We start from the raw sequence: 18,926 nt of genomic DNA on the forward strand, positions 1-18,926 counted from the left end.
GAAAGCTCTGAAGAGCTTTGATTTTTTTTCGAAAAGGAATTAAAGAAATAATATTTTCTCTTAACGATAGAAGAAGAAAATTAAACCATCAGAATCTCTGTTGAGTTTACCTTAAGGGGCCCCTGACAAAGAAAATTCATTTTGATGCAACACAATTATTTTCCAGTCACCAACGTATTTTATACTTTTCAAAATTTCCATTTCTAATCTCTGCCGCAGTACGTTTTTTTTCTTCTTTAATTAAATTCCTTTTACTTTTAAATATAATTATTTTAGAATTTCAATTGCAAAGATTTTTCTCACGTCTTTGCATCATGAATGAATGCGCATTGCCGTGAAGAAGAAAAAAATGGGGCACAATAGGGAAAAATACAGCTGAAGAAATTCCATTTATCCAAATTCTTTCAACAAATTAATCTCTTCGATTAAGTTTGGAAAAAGAGTAATAAGACAATATCCTTCAACGAGGGCGCAAATCGATTGATTGTTTATTGATTACGGGCGACGACTTCAAAGGAGGATTACAAAGAAAGAAACGACAAAATGCGGAGTTATCTCGAAGGTGCGTTGAAGCACTATCTCGACCTATTTTACCTGACATCGCACTTGACACATTTTTTTCCCACCAAACACCCACCCAATGCACGCAAGATCTTCAGTTGGAGTGAAGTAAAATGAAAAAATTGAAGAAAAAAAATGTGCCGCATTCAGTATCATTTGCAAATACGCGGAACTTTGATTTTTTTTATTATTTCTAACATCAATTGCGAAGAACTTGAGCGTGGCCTGTGCCAAGGTGAAGGAAGAACACTTAAATCCACACATTGGAGACTGATCTATTTTTTTTCCACTCCTTCTTGGCTCTTTTGCAAATAAATTGACTTTTCCGCAATTATGCGGGTTCATTTATTGCTCTGAACTACACTCGGTGTCACCATTGGGTTTCAAGTGTTAAGTTGTGAATAAATAGAGGAGGAAAAATTGAGGCAATCACGCGTGGATTTGAATAAAATATTAATATATTTTATTTTTATTTTTATATTGTGGTTCTACTTACTCTTGGGCGGTTCATTAGTTTGTTCGCAGATAAACTCCTTGGAGACAGTCATTTTTTTCCGCGTGTTTTCCTCTCCTGAATCTCTATCACAGATTTTATTTTAATTTTTTATTAATTTAAATTGATTAATTCTCTTATTTATTCACTTGTACAGTCCACGCGTCCACGCACAGCTATATGATTAAATGTTAATCCGGGATTTATTTTTCTTTTACTTTGTAAAAATATTATGTATATTTTAAATGCAGTTTCGCGCGCTTTTTTATCTCCTTCAAAATGTTTTGCACTGTTTTTTTTTCTCAGCTCTGTCTCAGCCAGATGCTTATTCGAAGTATATTGAATTTATTATTATTTTTCTTATTTAATTTGTAATATGTTGGAAAACGAAATACTGATGACGTTGTTTGCCCTTCCGTTTGAAAAACTAGAACGAGAAAAAATGGAAAATTTAGTCCACGTGTTAATGCTGGTTTTTTTTTCATTAGAAAATTTTAAACAACGAAGAACATGCGGAACTTTGTAAAACAAATTAATCGATATTGTTGTAAAGAGTCTCCTCCGCCTCACATTTACACGGGATGTTATGCACAACGAGCAATTTAAATTAATTCTTTGAAAATTCATTGATCTTCTTGGCTCAATTTTTCTCTAAAGAACTTTTCTTTGTCTAATTTTCAACGGTTAAATTATAAAATTTCTTTTGATATAAAAACACAAAAAAAAACTCTTGAAAGAACAAACATTGCTCGATATGAACGGCATTTAGTGTAAAAATCCTTCTTTGTATTAAAAAGTTCTCACCTTTAGGACGGAAGATGAGTTGCTCTGAATTTTAAATTAATTTATACTTAAACACACCTTCACGCGATTTTCACACCCCCGAAAATTTTGGAAAATTTTCACAGAAAATTCAACCAAAAATTAATTCGCGATTTAGTGGATAATTTGCAATTTTTACAATACATAGCTGCACAATAAATAGGCCGAATGGGGGATGTCTCCACGCACAAAATCCCTCCTGAATAAATTGGAAGTTTCAGTGGGAAGCGAGAGAAAACTCGGAAAAGCTTCAAGACGCTGAGCTTTAGCGATCACAACACGATGCTAGCTGAATAGCAACTGACAATTCTGCGGCTTTAGCATGGGGCTTGTATATAAGTAATTTTGTGGTGTGCATGTGGTGGAAGGTAGCATGTGGATCGCCTCGTTTGTATCGTTTGCCGAGACGCGCGATTATCGAGCTTATTTGCACTTTAGTGTGTTGGAAGCTCACCAAGTTGTACCCGCACTAACAGGCCATGGGGGTAAAAAGTACACTCATGTGTAAAAAACTTCGGACACTTGAAGCAAAAAATAAATGTTAAATGATTCCTGGAAATTATTTGTGAGATTTTCTTTTTGCGAATGCCGTTTAAAGTTTTTATGAATAAATTCTTAATATTTTATAGCTTGGAAGGGGCTTTCATTAGTTTATTTTTTTTTTCTAAATTATTGAGTAAAAGTATTTTGGTGTAGTAGTAAATGACATTAAAGCGGTGTTATTACTAACTTTGTTAGAAAATAAACGTTTATCATTATACAAGAACATCTAACGTTAGAAAAAGAACGTCTAATATTAGAAAACAAAGAAGCATCTACAGATTTAAAAGAAATGTTAAACGTAAAAAACGTCAAGTTACAGAAAAAATACGTAAAGTAAAATCAAAGAGAAAGACGTTAAAAAAAACTCCGAACGTTTGAAATGGAACGTCAAAAATTAAAATAGAAATGATGAATATAAGAAAAAAAAATCAAACATTGAAAAAAATCTTTAATTTAAAAAAATGAAGACAAATGATGAAAAAGGAAAGAACATTAAACGTTCTCCATATAAAGAATATTTAAACGTTAGAAAAGAAATCACAAACACAAAAAAAGTCAAACGTGAGAGAAAAACGTCAAACATCAGAAAATGTTTGTGCATTAAACATTAAAAAGAATTGTGAAAACGTTAAAAAGAAACGTCGAAGGTTAGAAAAGAAATATCAAAGATCATAATTAGAACGTCAAACGTATGAAAAGTGTTGATGAATAATAAAAGTAAACGTCAAACGTCAAAAACACAATGTCAAACTTTTCTAAATTAACGTCAAATTTTAAAAATAAATATAAACGTCGGAAAACAAGCGTCAAGCGTTAAAGAAACAACGAAAATGTTAGAAAAGATATGTAGGTATGTTAAATATCAAGAATAAATGTCAAAAGTTATGAAAATTACGTCAAGCATCAGAATAGGATTCTTATACGTCAGAAAAGTAACTCTAAATTCATAAAAATGATATGTAAAACGTTAGAAATCAATTATAAAGCGATAAAGAATAAAGTTTAACGTGGAAAATGAATTGACCAACGGTAAAAATTAAACGTCAAACGAAAAAGAAGCGCCACTCATTATGAAAGAAATGTCAAACTATAGAAAATAATATAAAAATACTACAACAGAATGTTTGACCGTTGGATGAAAAGGTCAAACGTTAAAAAATGAAACGTCAACTATTCGAATTACACAAAAGATTATTAAAAAAAAAAACGTCTAATTTGAACGTAACAGCCTGTCTGACATTAATTTTAAGCACGTAAGCCATCTCAAATCTTCATCAGGAATTCTATTCCATGGGATTCTCTCCAAATAATTGGCTGAGATCCTTTTCATTATCGATTGCGCTCTAAAATGAATTTCCGTTGACAAACTATTAAATAAAATTGGTTTTTAATGTCTTTTGAGTGTACCTAGCATTATGTGGGGCATTGTACTGAAAATCTAACTTAAGTCTAATCTCGCGTGTGTGTGCAACTGTAGGTACTTATACACAGTGCAGTGTTGGATCGCACACCATGGTAATCGTTCATGTTGAATTTAATCATCAATTGTTCAATTGTGATCGGAATGTGCAAACGTAAAAAAAAGAGCTATTATTGTCACATTTGTGTCGTGTTGTCAACATCGGCAGAGGAAGCGATTTTTTCAAATTTTCCCCCCGATAATTTATTGGTTCAATGGAGGAGAGCAACGGCGGGAAAGACGCGCAAGGCAAACTTATCGCTGCGGAGCTTTTTTTTCTGCAAATCACACCTCTTTATTACCTTAGAGGGAGCTTCATTCCTTGCTCTCGGGGCATCACCACTCCACCTTCACGCGATCACTCAATGGATCACGAGAAGATACGCTGGTGACGTCTTTCCCCGCGGGGAGGTGATTCTGCGAAAATGATAGGTACTCGAGCTTTTTTTATATAGAGAAAAGAAAAGAAGAAAAAGCACGACAAAGGAAGTTTATACCTATTTGCACATTGAGGCTCTTCTCTATTTTATCATCTTCTGGGAATTTCCATGGAGACTTTATGAGCAACTAGTGAACTTGCAAAAGCGCAGCAGAGTGCAGTTAAGATACTTGAGACAACATAATAGAAGCTTTTAATAATTAGATCCGACATGGTTGTTAATGCAATCATTCTTTGCATTGTTTTACAACATTATTGGGGATTTATTTATAAATTACTTAATTTAATAATTAATAAATTGTATTTGTAGCAGTTAGAACTAGATCCAACATTAACCCCCCACCCCATATTTGCACTCCACGCTAAATCAGCAGAGTGGATGGTGCTCCAAAATGACTCAAATTGATGAAATCCAATTACTGTCATCATGACAAGCCCGCCATAAATAGCACGTGTGCCGAAATTGTTTGCAAAGTGACATTAATTTGTTAGATTAACATCTTCTCTTCTTTTTTTCACCTGATAAAGCTCTCTGGTCAGTGAGTTACCTGGAGCGTGCTTGAGACAATTAAACTCCCTCGAATAAGCCATATCAGGTGTAATGGTCACAAGTACACGTGCTAATGTGATGTTTAGGCGATTAAGATGAAATAGACATTTTTTTACAGGTGAGCTGGGTGAGAATTGAATAGATCGCTAATTTTTTTTAGATTTTTTTTCTTACAGATATAACTAAGAACGATGATTTTATATTATTTAGCAAAAGAAATAATTTATGGAATGACAGAAAAACTTTGACAGCATTTTGACAGAACTTTCATATTGACCTTCACTGAAATTTGGAAAGATATTTTAGGTAATATTCAGTTGAAAATTATAAGTTTTGACAACAAACTTTTTGAAAGCAAATTGGTAGATGTTTGACAAGAGACTGACAGAACTTTCGCATTGACAGCTGATTAAGATGACTTTCACATTGAAAAGAATGACTGAATAGATAGATGATTAACGAAACATTGACTTAAACAACAAAATGACAAGCCTTTCACTTTGACAATTAATTGACAAAATTTTTGGATTGAGAGTAGATTGATAGAACTTGTACATTGTGAACCCATAATAAATGTACAGCCACCCAGCACTCGGAGAGTTACATAATACACCCTCAGATTAAAATATTGTCATTAGGACTGAACTTTCAGTCTGACAGAATAATATTTCACATTGACAGTAAATTCACAAAACTTTCAGAACGATTGAATTTGTACATTTAAAACAGATTGAGATATTGTCATTAGAATGACTGAATTTTCGGTCTGACAGAATAATGACAGATATTTCACTTTGACAGAATATTGATAGGAATTTTCACATTGACAACAAATTAACACAACTTCATCAGTAAGAACAGATTGAGATGATTTTCTCATTGACAGCAGAATGACAGAATAGAAGATTGACAGAACTTTCATATTGACAGCAGCTTGACAGATATTTCACATATGACAACAATTTGAGAGACCTTGCTTATTGACAGTGAATTAGCAAAACTATCATCTTGATGACACTTATACTGAATTTCTACAAAAAGTTTTTAAAAAATAGATAATTCAAGAAAAAATTCCGACTTTTGGTACACAGTAAAGTCATCATCATTGTGTTATCTGGTTTATACCACTTCATCATCTTAGTGCAGTCACAGGCATGCCCACAAGTACAACTCGTGCCCCTTTTTGTGACAACAGAATAAGAAAGGCAAAAGCGTTGATAGCAGAAGAGCGTAATGTTATCATCCTGGACAATTTTGGTCTTTTTGCAATGCGAATTAATTCGCTCAGAGTTCTTTGCGTGTTATGATCGTGACTGCCTTGAAAGCTCTTTTTTAGTGGTTATTATCTGTGGAGTTTGGAGTTATTGTAAGAATATTAGGAACCTAAAGATTAAAAAAAATAAAGAATGAAGAGTATTAATAATTAATTATTAGTCAAGAATAAATATTAATCACAAAGCTTAATTACAACGATCTGAAGATTATAGCAAAAATATGCAATTTATATACCTACCTATATAAAGCAGAACTCTCACATTCACCTCATGCATGAAACAGCCTCATTTCATCCGGAATGAAAAACTATATAATCTTCTTATCATCTTCAACACTTTAAACATCGAAAGCTTCCGCAATTACCATAAAGTTTATATTTATTTCCTAATATACACAAGAAGCATTGTATAATGTATTTTAGTGAATTCTATTTGATTTTGATTAACTATGCGACAAAGTTAGAAGCGGGAGGAAAGAATGATGAAATAGAATGAAATTAATCTTCTTTGTACTTAACTTAATATTAATGCTACAGGATATCTATTTTAGAAAAGAGTTAGCAATGTTAAGAAAAGATTAACTGTGTAAAATGACGTTTTTGAATTTGTTTCTCAAATTATTGGCTGATTATGATTTGCGTCCACCGCTGACTTAGAATTATTGCAACCTTACTCTGGGAAACAACAGAAAACTTGGTTTTTGACAAACTTGAATCTTTAAGTACAAAAATGCAGCCAACTTCACTCTGTTCTTATCCATTTTAACTTCTATTAAAAACCATTTTTCTTGTTACTATTAAAAAAATGATGCAAAATTAAAGATAGGTAATTAAATTGATCAGAACTATTTCTTTCTAAATCTGTACGATTGAAAACGGATCCTATTTCATTAGGCTACGTAAGAAATAATAAAATTAATGAATCAATCGCACAGGTAGGTAGTTATCATGACAATTCTGATGGTGCAAGCCTGACATGAAATGTTACGAAATATTTCTCAATAATTTGCAGATTTTTGAAGTTTAACAATGAACTTGAAATTCAGAAACAAACCGAAAGAAATTTTCTTAATTATATCGTAAGAGTAAAGTTGTCTTCACTCAAATTAAACCTTCTTGTTGAACTGTTTGAGGTACAAACGTAAAGGTGATTTGAGTAATGATTCTGTCATCACCACATAAAGCGATCCAAACAATAATTGAAGTCTATTTTTAACATCACAAGCGCGAAAAATTTATCCAGAGAGTTAAAATTATGCCCGATCGTCGTCTAATTGGCCATTGTGTCTGCATGAGGGGTAAAAATATGGAAAATTTGTAATTTACATGAGAATTTTTGGCAAGACTTAATTGTTTTGTTGAATACTCGATGTGCTCAGAATATTGGATACATAATTTGGTGAAATTGTATACGAAGCTGCAGGATGAATGATCTCTCTTGTTTGCATACGTGAAATTGGCGGGATCGCATGAAAGAGAGATATTACCCCACAAAAGGTCGCTGATAAAGGCAAATTTGTCAATGTTTTATCACTTGCATCATTTCGTCAAGTGAAAAGAAATGCAAAATGGAAAATCACCAGCAGTCGGCAAACTTTTTCTTTATTTCTTTTTTTAGGTCGCGATTGGGGGGAGGGAATTCACAAAATATTACCCACAATGCGATTATCTTCACACCCGCGGTCCACCACATTGCGGGAGAGGAACTTTAAATTCGCACGAAAAGCTCATTATCACACCCACAATGGCCTCAATGTGATCAATGGATGAAGTTTGTGTGACTACAAACTGACTCCAACAATTTGGTACAGTGAATTGGGTACAGTGGTGGTCAATTGAACTGCTACAAAATTGTGAAATTAGACTGAAATAAATGATGAATTGAATATTTCTTTATGGATCCCATCTTTTGATCAGAAAATTATGATTTTAGTCAAAAATTTTGCTTTTTATCAGCAAAATATTCTTCTTTTGGTCAGAAGAATGCTAATTTTGATCAGGAAAGTATTCCATTTTGTCAGTCATGCGAAACAATGCAAATCATAAAAGGAATTGTAGTGTTTAAGAGCAAGAATAATTTGAAAGAAATTTTTAGTTGCATACCAACCTCTCGAGTGATAACTTCTTGCCCCACATTACATTTTGGCGAGAAAGGACTAAAATAGTCCGAAACGTAGGCCAGAAATAAAAATTAATTAGCCGAGAGTAAGACCGAAAGTCCGTTTTTTAAAAAATCCGTAAAATTTTTCGCTCAAAACTTAATCTTTTGTTACAACTCATTTTCTAAAAATGGAAGAAGAGCCGGAGAAAACATGGAGGAGGAAGGGAATGTGTCTGCTCTGGCTCTGACCTGATGCCACAGCAATATTCCGGCAATGGCGCCTTACCAAAAGTGCCATTGACGAATGCCACACTATCCCAGTGGGGATTCTCGGTAAGATTTCGGCACGTAAATCTTGGCATCTCGGCAAATCCACCAATGCCGAGATCTTGCCGAGTTTCAATAATTGAATGGAATATGCGTGGGACAAATTTTTATATGAAATCTCGGCATTGGTCTCGGCATACGCCCGATATATTCTCGGCATCAATCGCGCACGTCCAATGCACGAGAATCACGGCATGTTCTCGGCAACTATTTAAATTTTTGCCGTTAAAAAACGGTCTTTTTTTTTTTTAAAGAAAAAAATATATTTAATTTTAATTTTTTTTATTAAATTAAAATAAATTAAATTAAATTAAATATTAAATTAAATTAAATTAAATTAAATCCCACTCCCCCTCCAAATAATAAACCTCCTCCGCCTCCTCCTCCGCAACTTCCTCGACCAGCGCCACCTCCTCCTCCGGCTCGTCCAACCTCTTCCTCTTCCTGTACTGTACCTTTTGGTACAGCTTGTCTTTGGCGGCTCTAAGAGCCGCCTTAACAATCTTTTTGTCCACGTTGGCTTCTCCTGAAAAGAAATTAATAAATAATTGTACAATGTGTTTTTTGTGCAATACTGTGCACAACATTGTGTATTTTCGTGCAGTGTTTTTTGTGCCTGATGTACCTTAAAAGTGGGCACGATGTTCTTTACATCCTCAACTGCAAAAGAACAATTGTTGTGCAGTGTAAATCAGCAGTAGATTGTACAGAGAGTGCAATCTACTGCTGATTTACTATACTATACTATTATTTACACTGCTAAAATTTTTAACGATTTTTCCCCACGAATTTTCCCGAGAATTTTCCACACCAATTGAAAATTATTTATCTCTGGTGCACACAATTTGCCAAGAGGCGTAATAAAAAAAAATACAAGAAAAATAGAAGGAAAAAATTGCATCACAATGACGCCGTTTTTTCCTTCCATTTGGGGCCAAGCGAACCAAGCCAAAAAAGAAGAACCAAAATCCCAAGATATAGGCTCTTGGGACATGGTCCTTCTTATTATCCTGGCTCCTTGGGCTCCACACTACAATTTAATTACATAATTAAACTTGACTTACCTTGATTTTTCTCTTTTTTCGCACTTTTTTCACTCGCTCAACTTTTCACTTCCCGGGAACAATGCCGGGAACACTAAACTGATATGCCGAGAATTCTCGAGAATTTTCGGCAAACATACAGCGCCACTACGCGGATGCTTTTGAATAAAACTTTTGCCGTATTGTGCCGAAAATCTCGGCTTTCAATCTCACATGCCGAGCCTTTCCCCACTGGCACTGGGAAAAAAGATAATTTTCATTGAATTTTACTGGATTAAAAACTAGTGTCGTGTTTTATGGGAAGTGTAGGGTTAAAAATCGCACAGATTCAAGGAGTGGTTTTCCTGCACTAAAAGAAATTTTTTAACCCTACACTTCCCTAAAAGACACGTCACTCTAAAACTATCTCGGAAAGTTATCACACAAATCTTGAGGTAATTTGGGATGTGTGGGAGATACACTAATGAAACGAAGATGAAACATGTAGATGGATGAAGTGAAGGAAAGTCGAGGTGATTCAAAGACGACGAAAGAGCGGCCGGTTTTCAATGCCAGTTCCAAATCTTCATCAGGATCAAGTCTTAATATTCAACAACCATTCGTTGCAACGTTGTGGAGATTTCGACTGCATCCCATAGCGCTCACATGTGACATTGCTTCTAACTGAAAGTCCTACTTTCCATCAATAGTTAAGAATCGACCGTATACTATTCGTGGAAAATGAATAAATCCCTGAAGATAAGATTGACGTGACATTGAGTTTTCTCAATGTTTTCTCTGTTTTTAATGGAAGTATTCTTTGGTTTTCCGGTCGTCGCCAGGGGTAGAGATTCTCGTCCAAATGAAAGACGTACTTCCCAAAGCTTTCAATTCTGCGGGGTTGAAAGCTTTGGGAAGTACGTCTTTCATTTGGACGAGAATCTCTACCCCTGGCGACGACCGGAAAACCAAAGAAAATTATCTCACGCCAGGTTCAAAACACAAATTTTAATGGAAGTTTTTGATAAAATGTCTGTAGAGTGAAGAACTGAAGACTGCGACGGATTTCTTTGCATAAAATGTCTGTACTTGGAATGGACCAATTTTTAAAATCCAGAAATATAAATCGACGCTCCCGAAGATTATGAACCATATTCCTGTGTTAAATTAGGAATATGGTTAATAATCTTCGGGCACGTCGAAATTCATCAAAACTCACGGTGGAATTCACTACTCAGTCGAGCTTAAAAATTTAAGTCGGTTTTAAGGTTTTAAGTCAGTTTTTTTTTAAAGTCTGACTTTAAAATTTTAAGACTGACCGACCTTAAGAACCTTAAGACCGATCCACGAACTCAAGAAAGTCCCGGAGGTACTTTTTCAGGAAGATCCAAACGTCCACTGCATGATCCACGAACTCCTGAAATTTTTAAATCCGACCGAGTAGTGAATTCCGCCCTCAATCGTCCTGCAATTCAATTGACCCATCTTGTAATTCAAAGCAGTTGAAATACATAGTTGAGTGCAAAATGCGATGACTCATGCTCAAACACCGTGAATATATTGTCTGATTTGAGAGCGATTATTTGAAATTATATAATTTGAAAAGATGAGTAGCTCTCACTACTTCCTCTGACGAATGTCTTTGACAAGAATTTAAAAAAAAAAGCTCCATCATCGTCATCAAACTTTTATGACAAAGTTCGTTTATAGAGCTTATTAATTTAGAATGAGCTTTAAAGATAATTTTTTTTGGCGGAAAAATGGGCAATTACCGAGCAATTCTCAATGAGTCCGCGTTAATTCTGAATCAAGAATTTCATGTAATTCCCTCACGAGATTTCAAAACGCGCCTCTTAATGAGTTATTAACTTATATTGCCGGCGATAAATCATGATTATGTGGTGAAAATTGTTCCGTGGTCTATCAGGGAAATTTTATTGGACTATCAGGCACGGACCAGCCGCCGTTTATGGCACACCCCATACGTTTTGTTGCATTATCAGCTGAACAGAGAGCCCATCTTCCCTCCGCTCTGGATATTGTGTGTCTCTCTTAATCAGCACCAACATTACAACAATGTTGTAGAAGACTTTACGTTCACGTTTTCTGCGGCTGATTACGCGACAGGCTCATGTTGATTTTTCCTTGGGGCTCACGTGAACGTCGTCAGCACTTATTCTATGTACATTTTCTCAAAGCTAATAAACGCGCGCCTTATCCCCCATTATATTTTACAGAGCATCATCGACTTTTTGCCTCTGCGGACTGATATCGCGCGCGCGAATTAATTGAAAGATTGTACTTTGAGAGTTCTCAGAAAAAATCCCAACAATTGCTTTGTCAACTTTTAGGCTCAAACCGTTCTTCGCTGAAAAATTCTTAACTTGGGACAGCAAAAAAGATTCCTCGAGGCGCGCCTTCGTAATTTGTTTTGTTATTTGTTTGAATTCACACAAGTTCACTGACTTGAGAGACTTTTTTTGCGCCAGAGCTTTCTGCAGAATTATCGTGCGGAGAACTTTTTTTGTGATCTCCCCGCAAAAAAAAAACTTTTCTTACAGAGCATAAATTTTGCATGTTAGAATCATAATTGCGCTTTGGATGATTTCAAGGAAAAAGATTGAGGAGAAAAAATTTTACATTTTCCACTGAAGAGCAAAATGTGAATTTAGGAGAAGCATCACTCGATCACGGACCCTTCAATCAAGACACTTCCGCGTGGATTCCCTCCCAGAAATATTCCGCAGTTCACCTTCAGTTTCTGAGAAAGTTGAGTTATTGATGGGAAAGGTTTCTTTGGGGGATCACCACATCACACAAAAATTAACATATTCGTGCCTATTCCGAGGGAATACAGAATAGAAGTGTTCTAATGATGTAATGTTTTATGGACTTGAATGAGGAATTTTTGCTATAACATTGTAAATTTTACTGGGAAATAATTTAAATTCCCAGAAAGTAAACAAAAATATTTCAGAAAAAAAATATATTGTGGCGGAAAATATTTGGGTTTGAATGTTTTATCTTAAGAACAAAATATGCGTGATTGAAAATTTGATTTAACACTGGAGGACGAAACTGGTAATGGCTTGATAAATAGAATAAATGGCTTGATATACTTTTCTTGATAAATTGTACATCTAAGTGTGTCAAATCTGGAAAAACGTTTTCTTTATAATAAAAAAAATAAGCTCAAAATTTGAGGTTAGAAAATCGTGTCTTCCAAGTGTTAATTCTGCATAGCGTCCTTTACAAAAAAAAAACACTTGGAGAACAAAAAATTCTAACCTTAATTTTTTTCTCCACATCTCTAACACTTTGACGTTTTTTAGCTGTGTTTCTTTCAGACTCAACTATTTGGAATTCAGCTCTTAAAATAGTAATTACTAGGCCTCCAAAACAACGGAGCGATGGGCTGATACAGCTGACAATCCCCTGATTTAGGAAATGTCTTTTCCTCCTGATTCAGGAAAGAAGAGACATATGAATGTAAATCTTAAAGTCTGACAAAGCCTAATTATCCGGCTGAGACTAAAATTCTCAAGCTATCTCCGGAAGACTTTGAACTGCGAGTGAAACTTTTCTTGATTAAGCTTCACGGCCCCACAGAGTGATCGATACGAGCTACCGTAGATAGGTATCTCAGGTATAGGTATCAGGTGTGGGGAGAATAATAAAAATCCAGTAAATTCCATACTCTCGAGACGACATTATTTGTGCCCTTATCAGGAAAACTGAGAGTCTCTGCCTGCCACTCTTGAAGATTGATCGGCAGTGAAGGGTATAAAAGTCTCGTAGAATCTTTTGTGGCGTAGTCATTATTGGTGGGGAATAAAATGCGGATAGTTGTGTTGATTTTGTGCTTGGTTGCCCTGGGAAGTGGTCAGCATTGGCCAAACTTCTGGGATGGCCGAACGGGTATTGTGCATTTGTTTGAGTGGAAATTCCGTGATGTGGCTGATGAGTGTGAACGCTTCCTGGCACCCAAAGGCTATGCCGGTGTTCAGTTGTCACCAGTCAATGAGAACGTAATCATTCCCAATCGTCCATGGTGGGAACGCTACCAACCAATTTCCTACGTCCTCACAACACGATCTGGAAATGAGCAGGATTTCTTAGATATGTCCAGAAGGTGCAATGCGGTGGGAATTCGAATTTACGTTGATGTTCTCCTGAATCACATGTCTGCAGATAATTATCCATCAGATGGAACTGCTGGTAACTGGGCAGATACATCACAACGTTGGTGGCCAGCTGTTCCATATGGTCCCAATGACTTCAATCCTCGCTGCGAAATTCACAACTGGGACGATCCATGGGAGATCAGACAATGCGAACTAGTTGGTCTGCATGATCTCAACCAAGGCACCGAGCACGTACGTAGTATGTTGGTGAACTTCCTGAATCACCTTGTCGAACTGGGTGTTGCTGGTTTCCGCGTTGATGCTGCAAAGCACGTCTGGCCTCATGATCTCGAAGTAATCTACAATCGCGTTAATAATCTGAACACTAACTTCGGCTTTGCTCCTGGAAGTCGCCCTTACATCTATCAGGAAGTTATTGATCTAGGTGGAGGTGGAATTCGGTATGAATACACACCTCTAGGAGCTATAACAGAATTCAAGTTCTCCGCCGAAATTGGAGGAGCCTTCAGACGTTACAACGATCTGCGTTGGTTGCGGAACTTCGGTCCTGAATGGGGCTTTGTTCCATCTGATGTTGCTCTGGTATTTGTCGACAATCACGATAACCAGCGTGGACATGGAGCAGGTGGTGAAGCCATTCTGACCTACAAACAGCCTAGACAATACAAGATGGCAACAGCCTTCACAATGGCCTGGAACTACGGAACAATTCGTCTAATGTCGTCATTTGCCTTCGATCATGGAGATCAGGGACCACCTCAGGATGCCAATGAGAACATCATTTCCCCATCAATCAATCCCGACAACACTTGTGGCAATGGATGGGTATGCGAACATCGCTGGAGGCAGATCTACAACATGATTGGTTTTGCTAACCAAGTCAAGGGAACATCAGTTAACGACTGGTGGGACAACGGCCATAACCAGATAGCCTTCTGCCGAGGAGATCAAGGTATGAAAATGGCTTGAAAATTAGCTAAACTCTGACTTGTAACTTTAATGAACTTTAATCCTAAACTTATTTACAGGCTTCATTGCTTTCAACAATGAGGATCACAACTTCAGTCATACACTGCAAACCTGCTTACCAGCTGGAACGTACTGCGACGTCATTTCCGGTGAAAATACCGGAAATGGTTGCTCAGGCGTCACAATCACAGTAAACTGGGATCAAACAGCTCACATTGTCATCCCTGTTGATCACTATGACGGTGTTATTGCCATTCATCGTGGTCCAACATCGAGGATCGGTTAAACAACAGCGTCAGTAAACTTCCCAGTCAATTTCGTGATACATATGACGGAATTTACTCATCCAAAAGTCTGCGCAGTCTTTTGAGCAGAAGATCGTACTGAATACTACTCCACTTGGATTCTGAAGTCTGAAAATTAAAGAAAATGATGAAATAATTTAAAAGAAACGTATTTTTTTTTCTTCTAACGGCCATTAAATGTCTACTGTTTGGTGATCTTTGTGTAGGTGTTTTGAGTTGAAGTCTATGAATTACTGATCTCATGCTGACTTTTAAGACATACTAAACGTTTAACGTTTTGAGAATTTTATATTCAAAGGACGTTTGACGTTTATTCTAACAGATGACGTTTATTTTAATGCTTGACGTTCATTTTAACATTTGATGTTTATTCTAACAGTTGACGCTTTTTTTAATGTTTGTCGTTCATTTAAATGTTTGATGTTTATTCTAACAATTGACGTTTATTTTAATGCTTGACGTTCATTTAAATGTTTGATGTTTATTCTAACAATTGACGTTTATTTTAATTTAGCATTTGTCAATTTAACATTTGACGTTCTTTCTAACAAAAAACGTTTATTTAAACGTTTGATATTCTTTCTAGCAAATAATATTTATTCCTAAGTTTGACGTTTGATTTTTCTTCTCTAGTGTTTGACATTTCCCTCCTTGGCACTTCTAGCGTTTGACATTTGAAGTTAAAATAGGTAGCTTTTTTATATCCAAAATAAAAACTAAACTTCTAAAATGAAACTGGTGGCATTCCAAAATTGGGAATAGAGTTCATTTTAGATGAAAATAATGTCAAAAACCAGAATTTTTCAAAAAGTTTTTTTTTATTAACCCTTTCGTGTCTGACGTGAAACGTAAAAACATTGAAACATGCGCTCTTTTATCATGTTATTTATTCAAAAAACGATCTCAGAGGATATTTTTCAGGCAAAACGTCTTTTTCGACTTCTGTGTGAATTTCATTTATTGTTTGGATCTACGTATGATTCAAAAACGCGAAAAGGTTAACCCTTTTTGTAAAAATAAATTGTTGTAAGTTAGACGCCATTATTAGTCATTTTTCCTGCCCAAAAAACGTTGTTATGCTAAATTTGAGCTTAATCTAAGAAAATCGATTTTTCAAACAATTCAAACTAATAATGAGCCGCAAAAAACTATCTCGACTTCGAGATCTTTTCCATTCACCTTCTTAAATTATATTAAAAATGAAGGAAAAAATCATTAAATACGTACTTTTTGAGCAATAAGAAATGGCATTCCTTGAAGATGGGATTGGAGCAGTAGCCGGTCCCACAATGGCCAATTGGGCCCATTTTTATGTAGTAGAGTATAATCCTTGGAACGAGTTCTACCAAAAGTCTGTCTAAGATGGGACCCCAGAAATTCGTGTAAATACTCCTTACGCAAAGCTCAAAGAGGCTAAAAGGAACGCGGTGGGTCCTTTTGTGCACCTCCACCACTCCTCGGGGTAAGTTGAACCAACGATTCTCTGTGGGGGCGAAAAGCTTCACGAGGTGATCTCGTTGAATGTTTAAACTGGAATTTTTTTTGAGAAGTTTGATTAGGAAATTCTGTTGCAGAAACTACTATTTTGTCATCTTACAGTGGGCAGTAAATTGGCAGAGGTTCCATCCATGGTTGAAGAAATTTTTCATACACGATTGGAATGTGAGTTAACTTTTGATTATCGAACGCCCTCACGTGAACGAGTCTTGCGCCAACGACGTAGGGCAGGTACGAAAGTCCACAATCTTTAAAAAAAAAAGAATTATTTTTCTTTAAAAGAAAATTTCAAAAGGTAAAGGCGAATGAACTTCAAGTTGATCCTCACTGTTAACATCAAAGTAGATTAATTTGCAGAGAGCATAAACCCTTGGGGGGATCTCGGTGAGAAGGTGATTGCCGCGAAAATTAATTTCCAACAAATTCAAACAATTCCCCAACTCATTTGGCACACAAGTCAAGAGATTCTTACTCACATCGAGCCCCTCGAGATTCCGCAGGTAGCCAATCTGCCGGGGAAGTGTGGAAATTTCATTTTCACTCACATTGAGGCATTTCAGGTTGCAGAGGGCCCCAATGGTCGATGGGAGTTCCCGCAGACGATTCTTGGATACATCGAGAAATTCCAAATTGATCAAACACGAAATATCTGGGGGAATTTCCTCGATGAGATTGCCCGTAAGGTGAATAAATTTCAGATTGGTCATCTGAAATAGCCACAGTGGTAAGCACTCAATGAAATTTTCTTTCAAGTAGATTTCTTCAACGCAATTGCTGGCTGTTTGCACTTCAGGTGGGAATACCTTGAGGTCACGATAGCTCCAGTGCAGCACATTGAGATTCATTTTTTTCTTAATTTTTTCGTGTGCAAAGAAAACCCTTTTTGGTCAGGAAATTTTCTTTGAAGAAAAATTAAAATGGAAATCAAATTGAGACGTTCACGGTGAGAATATAGTTCAAGACTAAAGAGCTAGATTTTATAAACAGAAAGAGAAAATTTGGCACAGATTGTTAATTTATTTTTAAACCCAACCATACGGTTGACATCGCGTCATCACCACGTGATGCCACCAGTCTGCGAAGACTCCTCTCCTCAGTGTGGGGGTGTTCATTGAGGCAGTACATTACTTATAATTAAATCTCGATCGTTTAACTTGTGATCTCCTATCTAGATCTGTGTGGTATAAAGTAGGTTTTAAAACCTTTGAATTGGCGCGCGAAAGATGATTTTTTCAATTTAAATACAGCAAAGTGTGTGAGAGAAAGCTTTCTAACTGAAAAATATTTTTAAAAAAATGAGTTTAATCACTGCAGTATTGGGAAAATTCCACATTTAACGAAGAATTGGGATTTGGTTAACCTTGTAGACAGTTGAGAATTAGATAAGAATAAGAAATTGCCAAAGAAACTTCCTATTTTCCACTTGGCCATGATCAAGAAATTTAGTTTTTATTTTAATTATTAGTTTTTATTTTATTTATTTATTTTTTTATTATTTTATTTTATTTTCTTTTTAAATGTGAATCGCCAATGCTACAAGCCTGAAGATCATGGCCAATATGATGGCCAGTTCCACCCTTGGACCGGTGACGAAATTAGTGACGAAATTTCTCTTGGATTGATTCTTATTAATTAATTAATTAGGCGGAGCTGACACCGTTCTAAAGAGAAAATGTTGCTGTGGGACTTGATTAATTAATCATACGTAGGGTGAAATTCCCTAGTCAGACAGTTTTAAGTTTTCTTTAATTTTCTTAAGAAAAACAGAAAAACTAAAGAAAAATTAAGAAAACTTAAGATTTCTTAAGTTTAAGCTTAAGATAACTTAAGTTTTCTAAATTTTTTTTAAAGAAAACTTAAGATTTCTAAAGTCAGGCTGAATTTGGCTAAATGTATATTTTTTGATGATTTTTAAGAATTTCGATGTCATAAGACGATCACAATTTTCTATTTCTGAAGTTTAAAAAATGCCCTTGATCGTTTTAAGAAATTCAAATTCTTAAAAATCATCAAAAAATACGCATTTAGCCTAATTCAGCCTGACTTTCTTAAGAAAAACTAAAGAAAAATTAAGAAACTTAAGATTAAGAAATGATTTTCAAGAATTTCGATCTCTTAAGACGATCACAATTTTTTATTTCTTAAGTTTAAAAAAAATGCCTTTGATCGTTTTAAGACATCGAAATTCTTAAAAATCATCAAAAAATACGCATTTAGCCTAATTCAGCCTGACTTAAGAAATCTTAAGTTTCTTAATTTTTCTTAACTTTTCTTTAGTTTTTCTTAAGAAAACATAAAACTGTCTGACTAGTGAATTTCACCCGTTAGGGTGAGACAGAAGTATAACAATCTTCTATCAATATAAATTACCTCATTCTTTAAATCTTCACTGAAATGCATTCCTTTTCAAACTTTTTATC

At 35.5% G+C, this 18,926-nt stretch overlaps 6 protein-coding genes across 7 annotated transcripts in view; 3 read left to right on the top strand and 3 right to left on the bottom strand.

Moving 5' to 3' along the window:
- Positions 1 to 2,189, bottom strand: part of LOC129795021 (putative inorganic phosphate cotransporter) — a 37,577-nt gene extending 35,388 nt beyond the window's left edge. Inside the window, exons 1-2 of the mRNA XM_055836029.1 lie at positions 1,859 to 2,189; positions 1,058 to 1,481 (exon numbers count right to left, since the gene is read on the bottom strand). Of these exons, the coding sequence (XP_055692004.1) occupies positions 1,058 to 1,109 (52 nt within the window). The 5' untranslated portion in view covers positions 1,110 to 1,481; positions 1,859 to 2,189. The remainder of the gene's footprint in view (positions 1 to 1,057; positions 1,482 to 1,858) is intronic.
- Positions 1 to 18,926, top strand: part of LOC129795035 (probable asparagine--tRNA ligase, mitochondrial) — a 1,173,171-nt gene that overhangs the window by 512,661 nt on the left and 641,584 nt on the right. The gene's annotated exons all lie outside the window — the stretch shown is intronic.
- Positions 1 to 18,926, bottom strand: part of LOC129794972 (mucin-2-like) — an 826,140-nt gene that overhangs the window by 300,688 nt on the left and 506,526 nt on the right. The window lies entirely within an intron of this gene.
- LOC129795002 (sodium-dependent nutrient amino acid transporter 1-like) overlaps positions 1 to 18,926 on the top strand; it is an 899,230-nt gene that overhangs the window by 238,720 nt on the left and 641,584 nt on the right. The window lies entirely within an intron of this gene.
- LOC129795031 (alpha-amylase 2-like) lies at positions 13,390 to 14,990 on the top strand. Its single transcript, XM_055836044.1, has 2 exons — positions 13,390 to 14,687; positions 14,764 to 14,990. Exons 1-2 carry the CDS (start codon positions 13,427 to 13,429, stop codon positions 14,988 to 14,990), a joined length of 1,488 nt encoding a protein of 495 aa, XP_055692019.1. The 5' UTR covers positions 13,390 to 13,426.
- On the bottom strand, positions 14,708 to 17,470 carry LOC129795055 (uncharacterized). Of its 2 annotated transcripts, XM_055836083.1 has the most exons (5): positions 17,310 to 17,443; positions 16,835 to 17,213; positions 16,607 to 16,754; positions 16,237 to 16,539; positions 14,708 to 15,117 (listed from the first exon to the last, which is right to left on the bottom strand). In XM_055836083.1, exons 1-5 carry the CDS (start codon positions 17,349 to 17,351, stop codon positions 15,000 to 15,002), a joined length of 990 nt encoding a protein of 329 aa, XP_055692058.1. In that variant the 5' UTR covers positions 17,352 to 17,443; the 3' UTR covers positions 14,708 to 14,999. The 2 variants fall into 2 exon arrangements, with proteins under 2 accessions (XP_055692058.1, XP_055692057.1); XM_055836082.1 differs by having other exon boundaries at positions 16,835 to 17,470.

This window comes from Lutzomyia longipalpis, chromosome 4 (assembly GCF_024334085.1).
Source record: "Lutzomyia longipalpis isolate SR_M1_2022 chromosome 4, ASM2433408v1".
Lineage (NCBI taxonomy): Eukaryota > Metazoa > Arthropoda > Insecta > Diptera > Psychodidae > Lutzomyia > Lutzomyia longipalpis.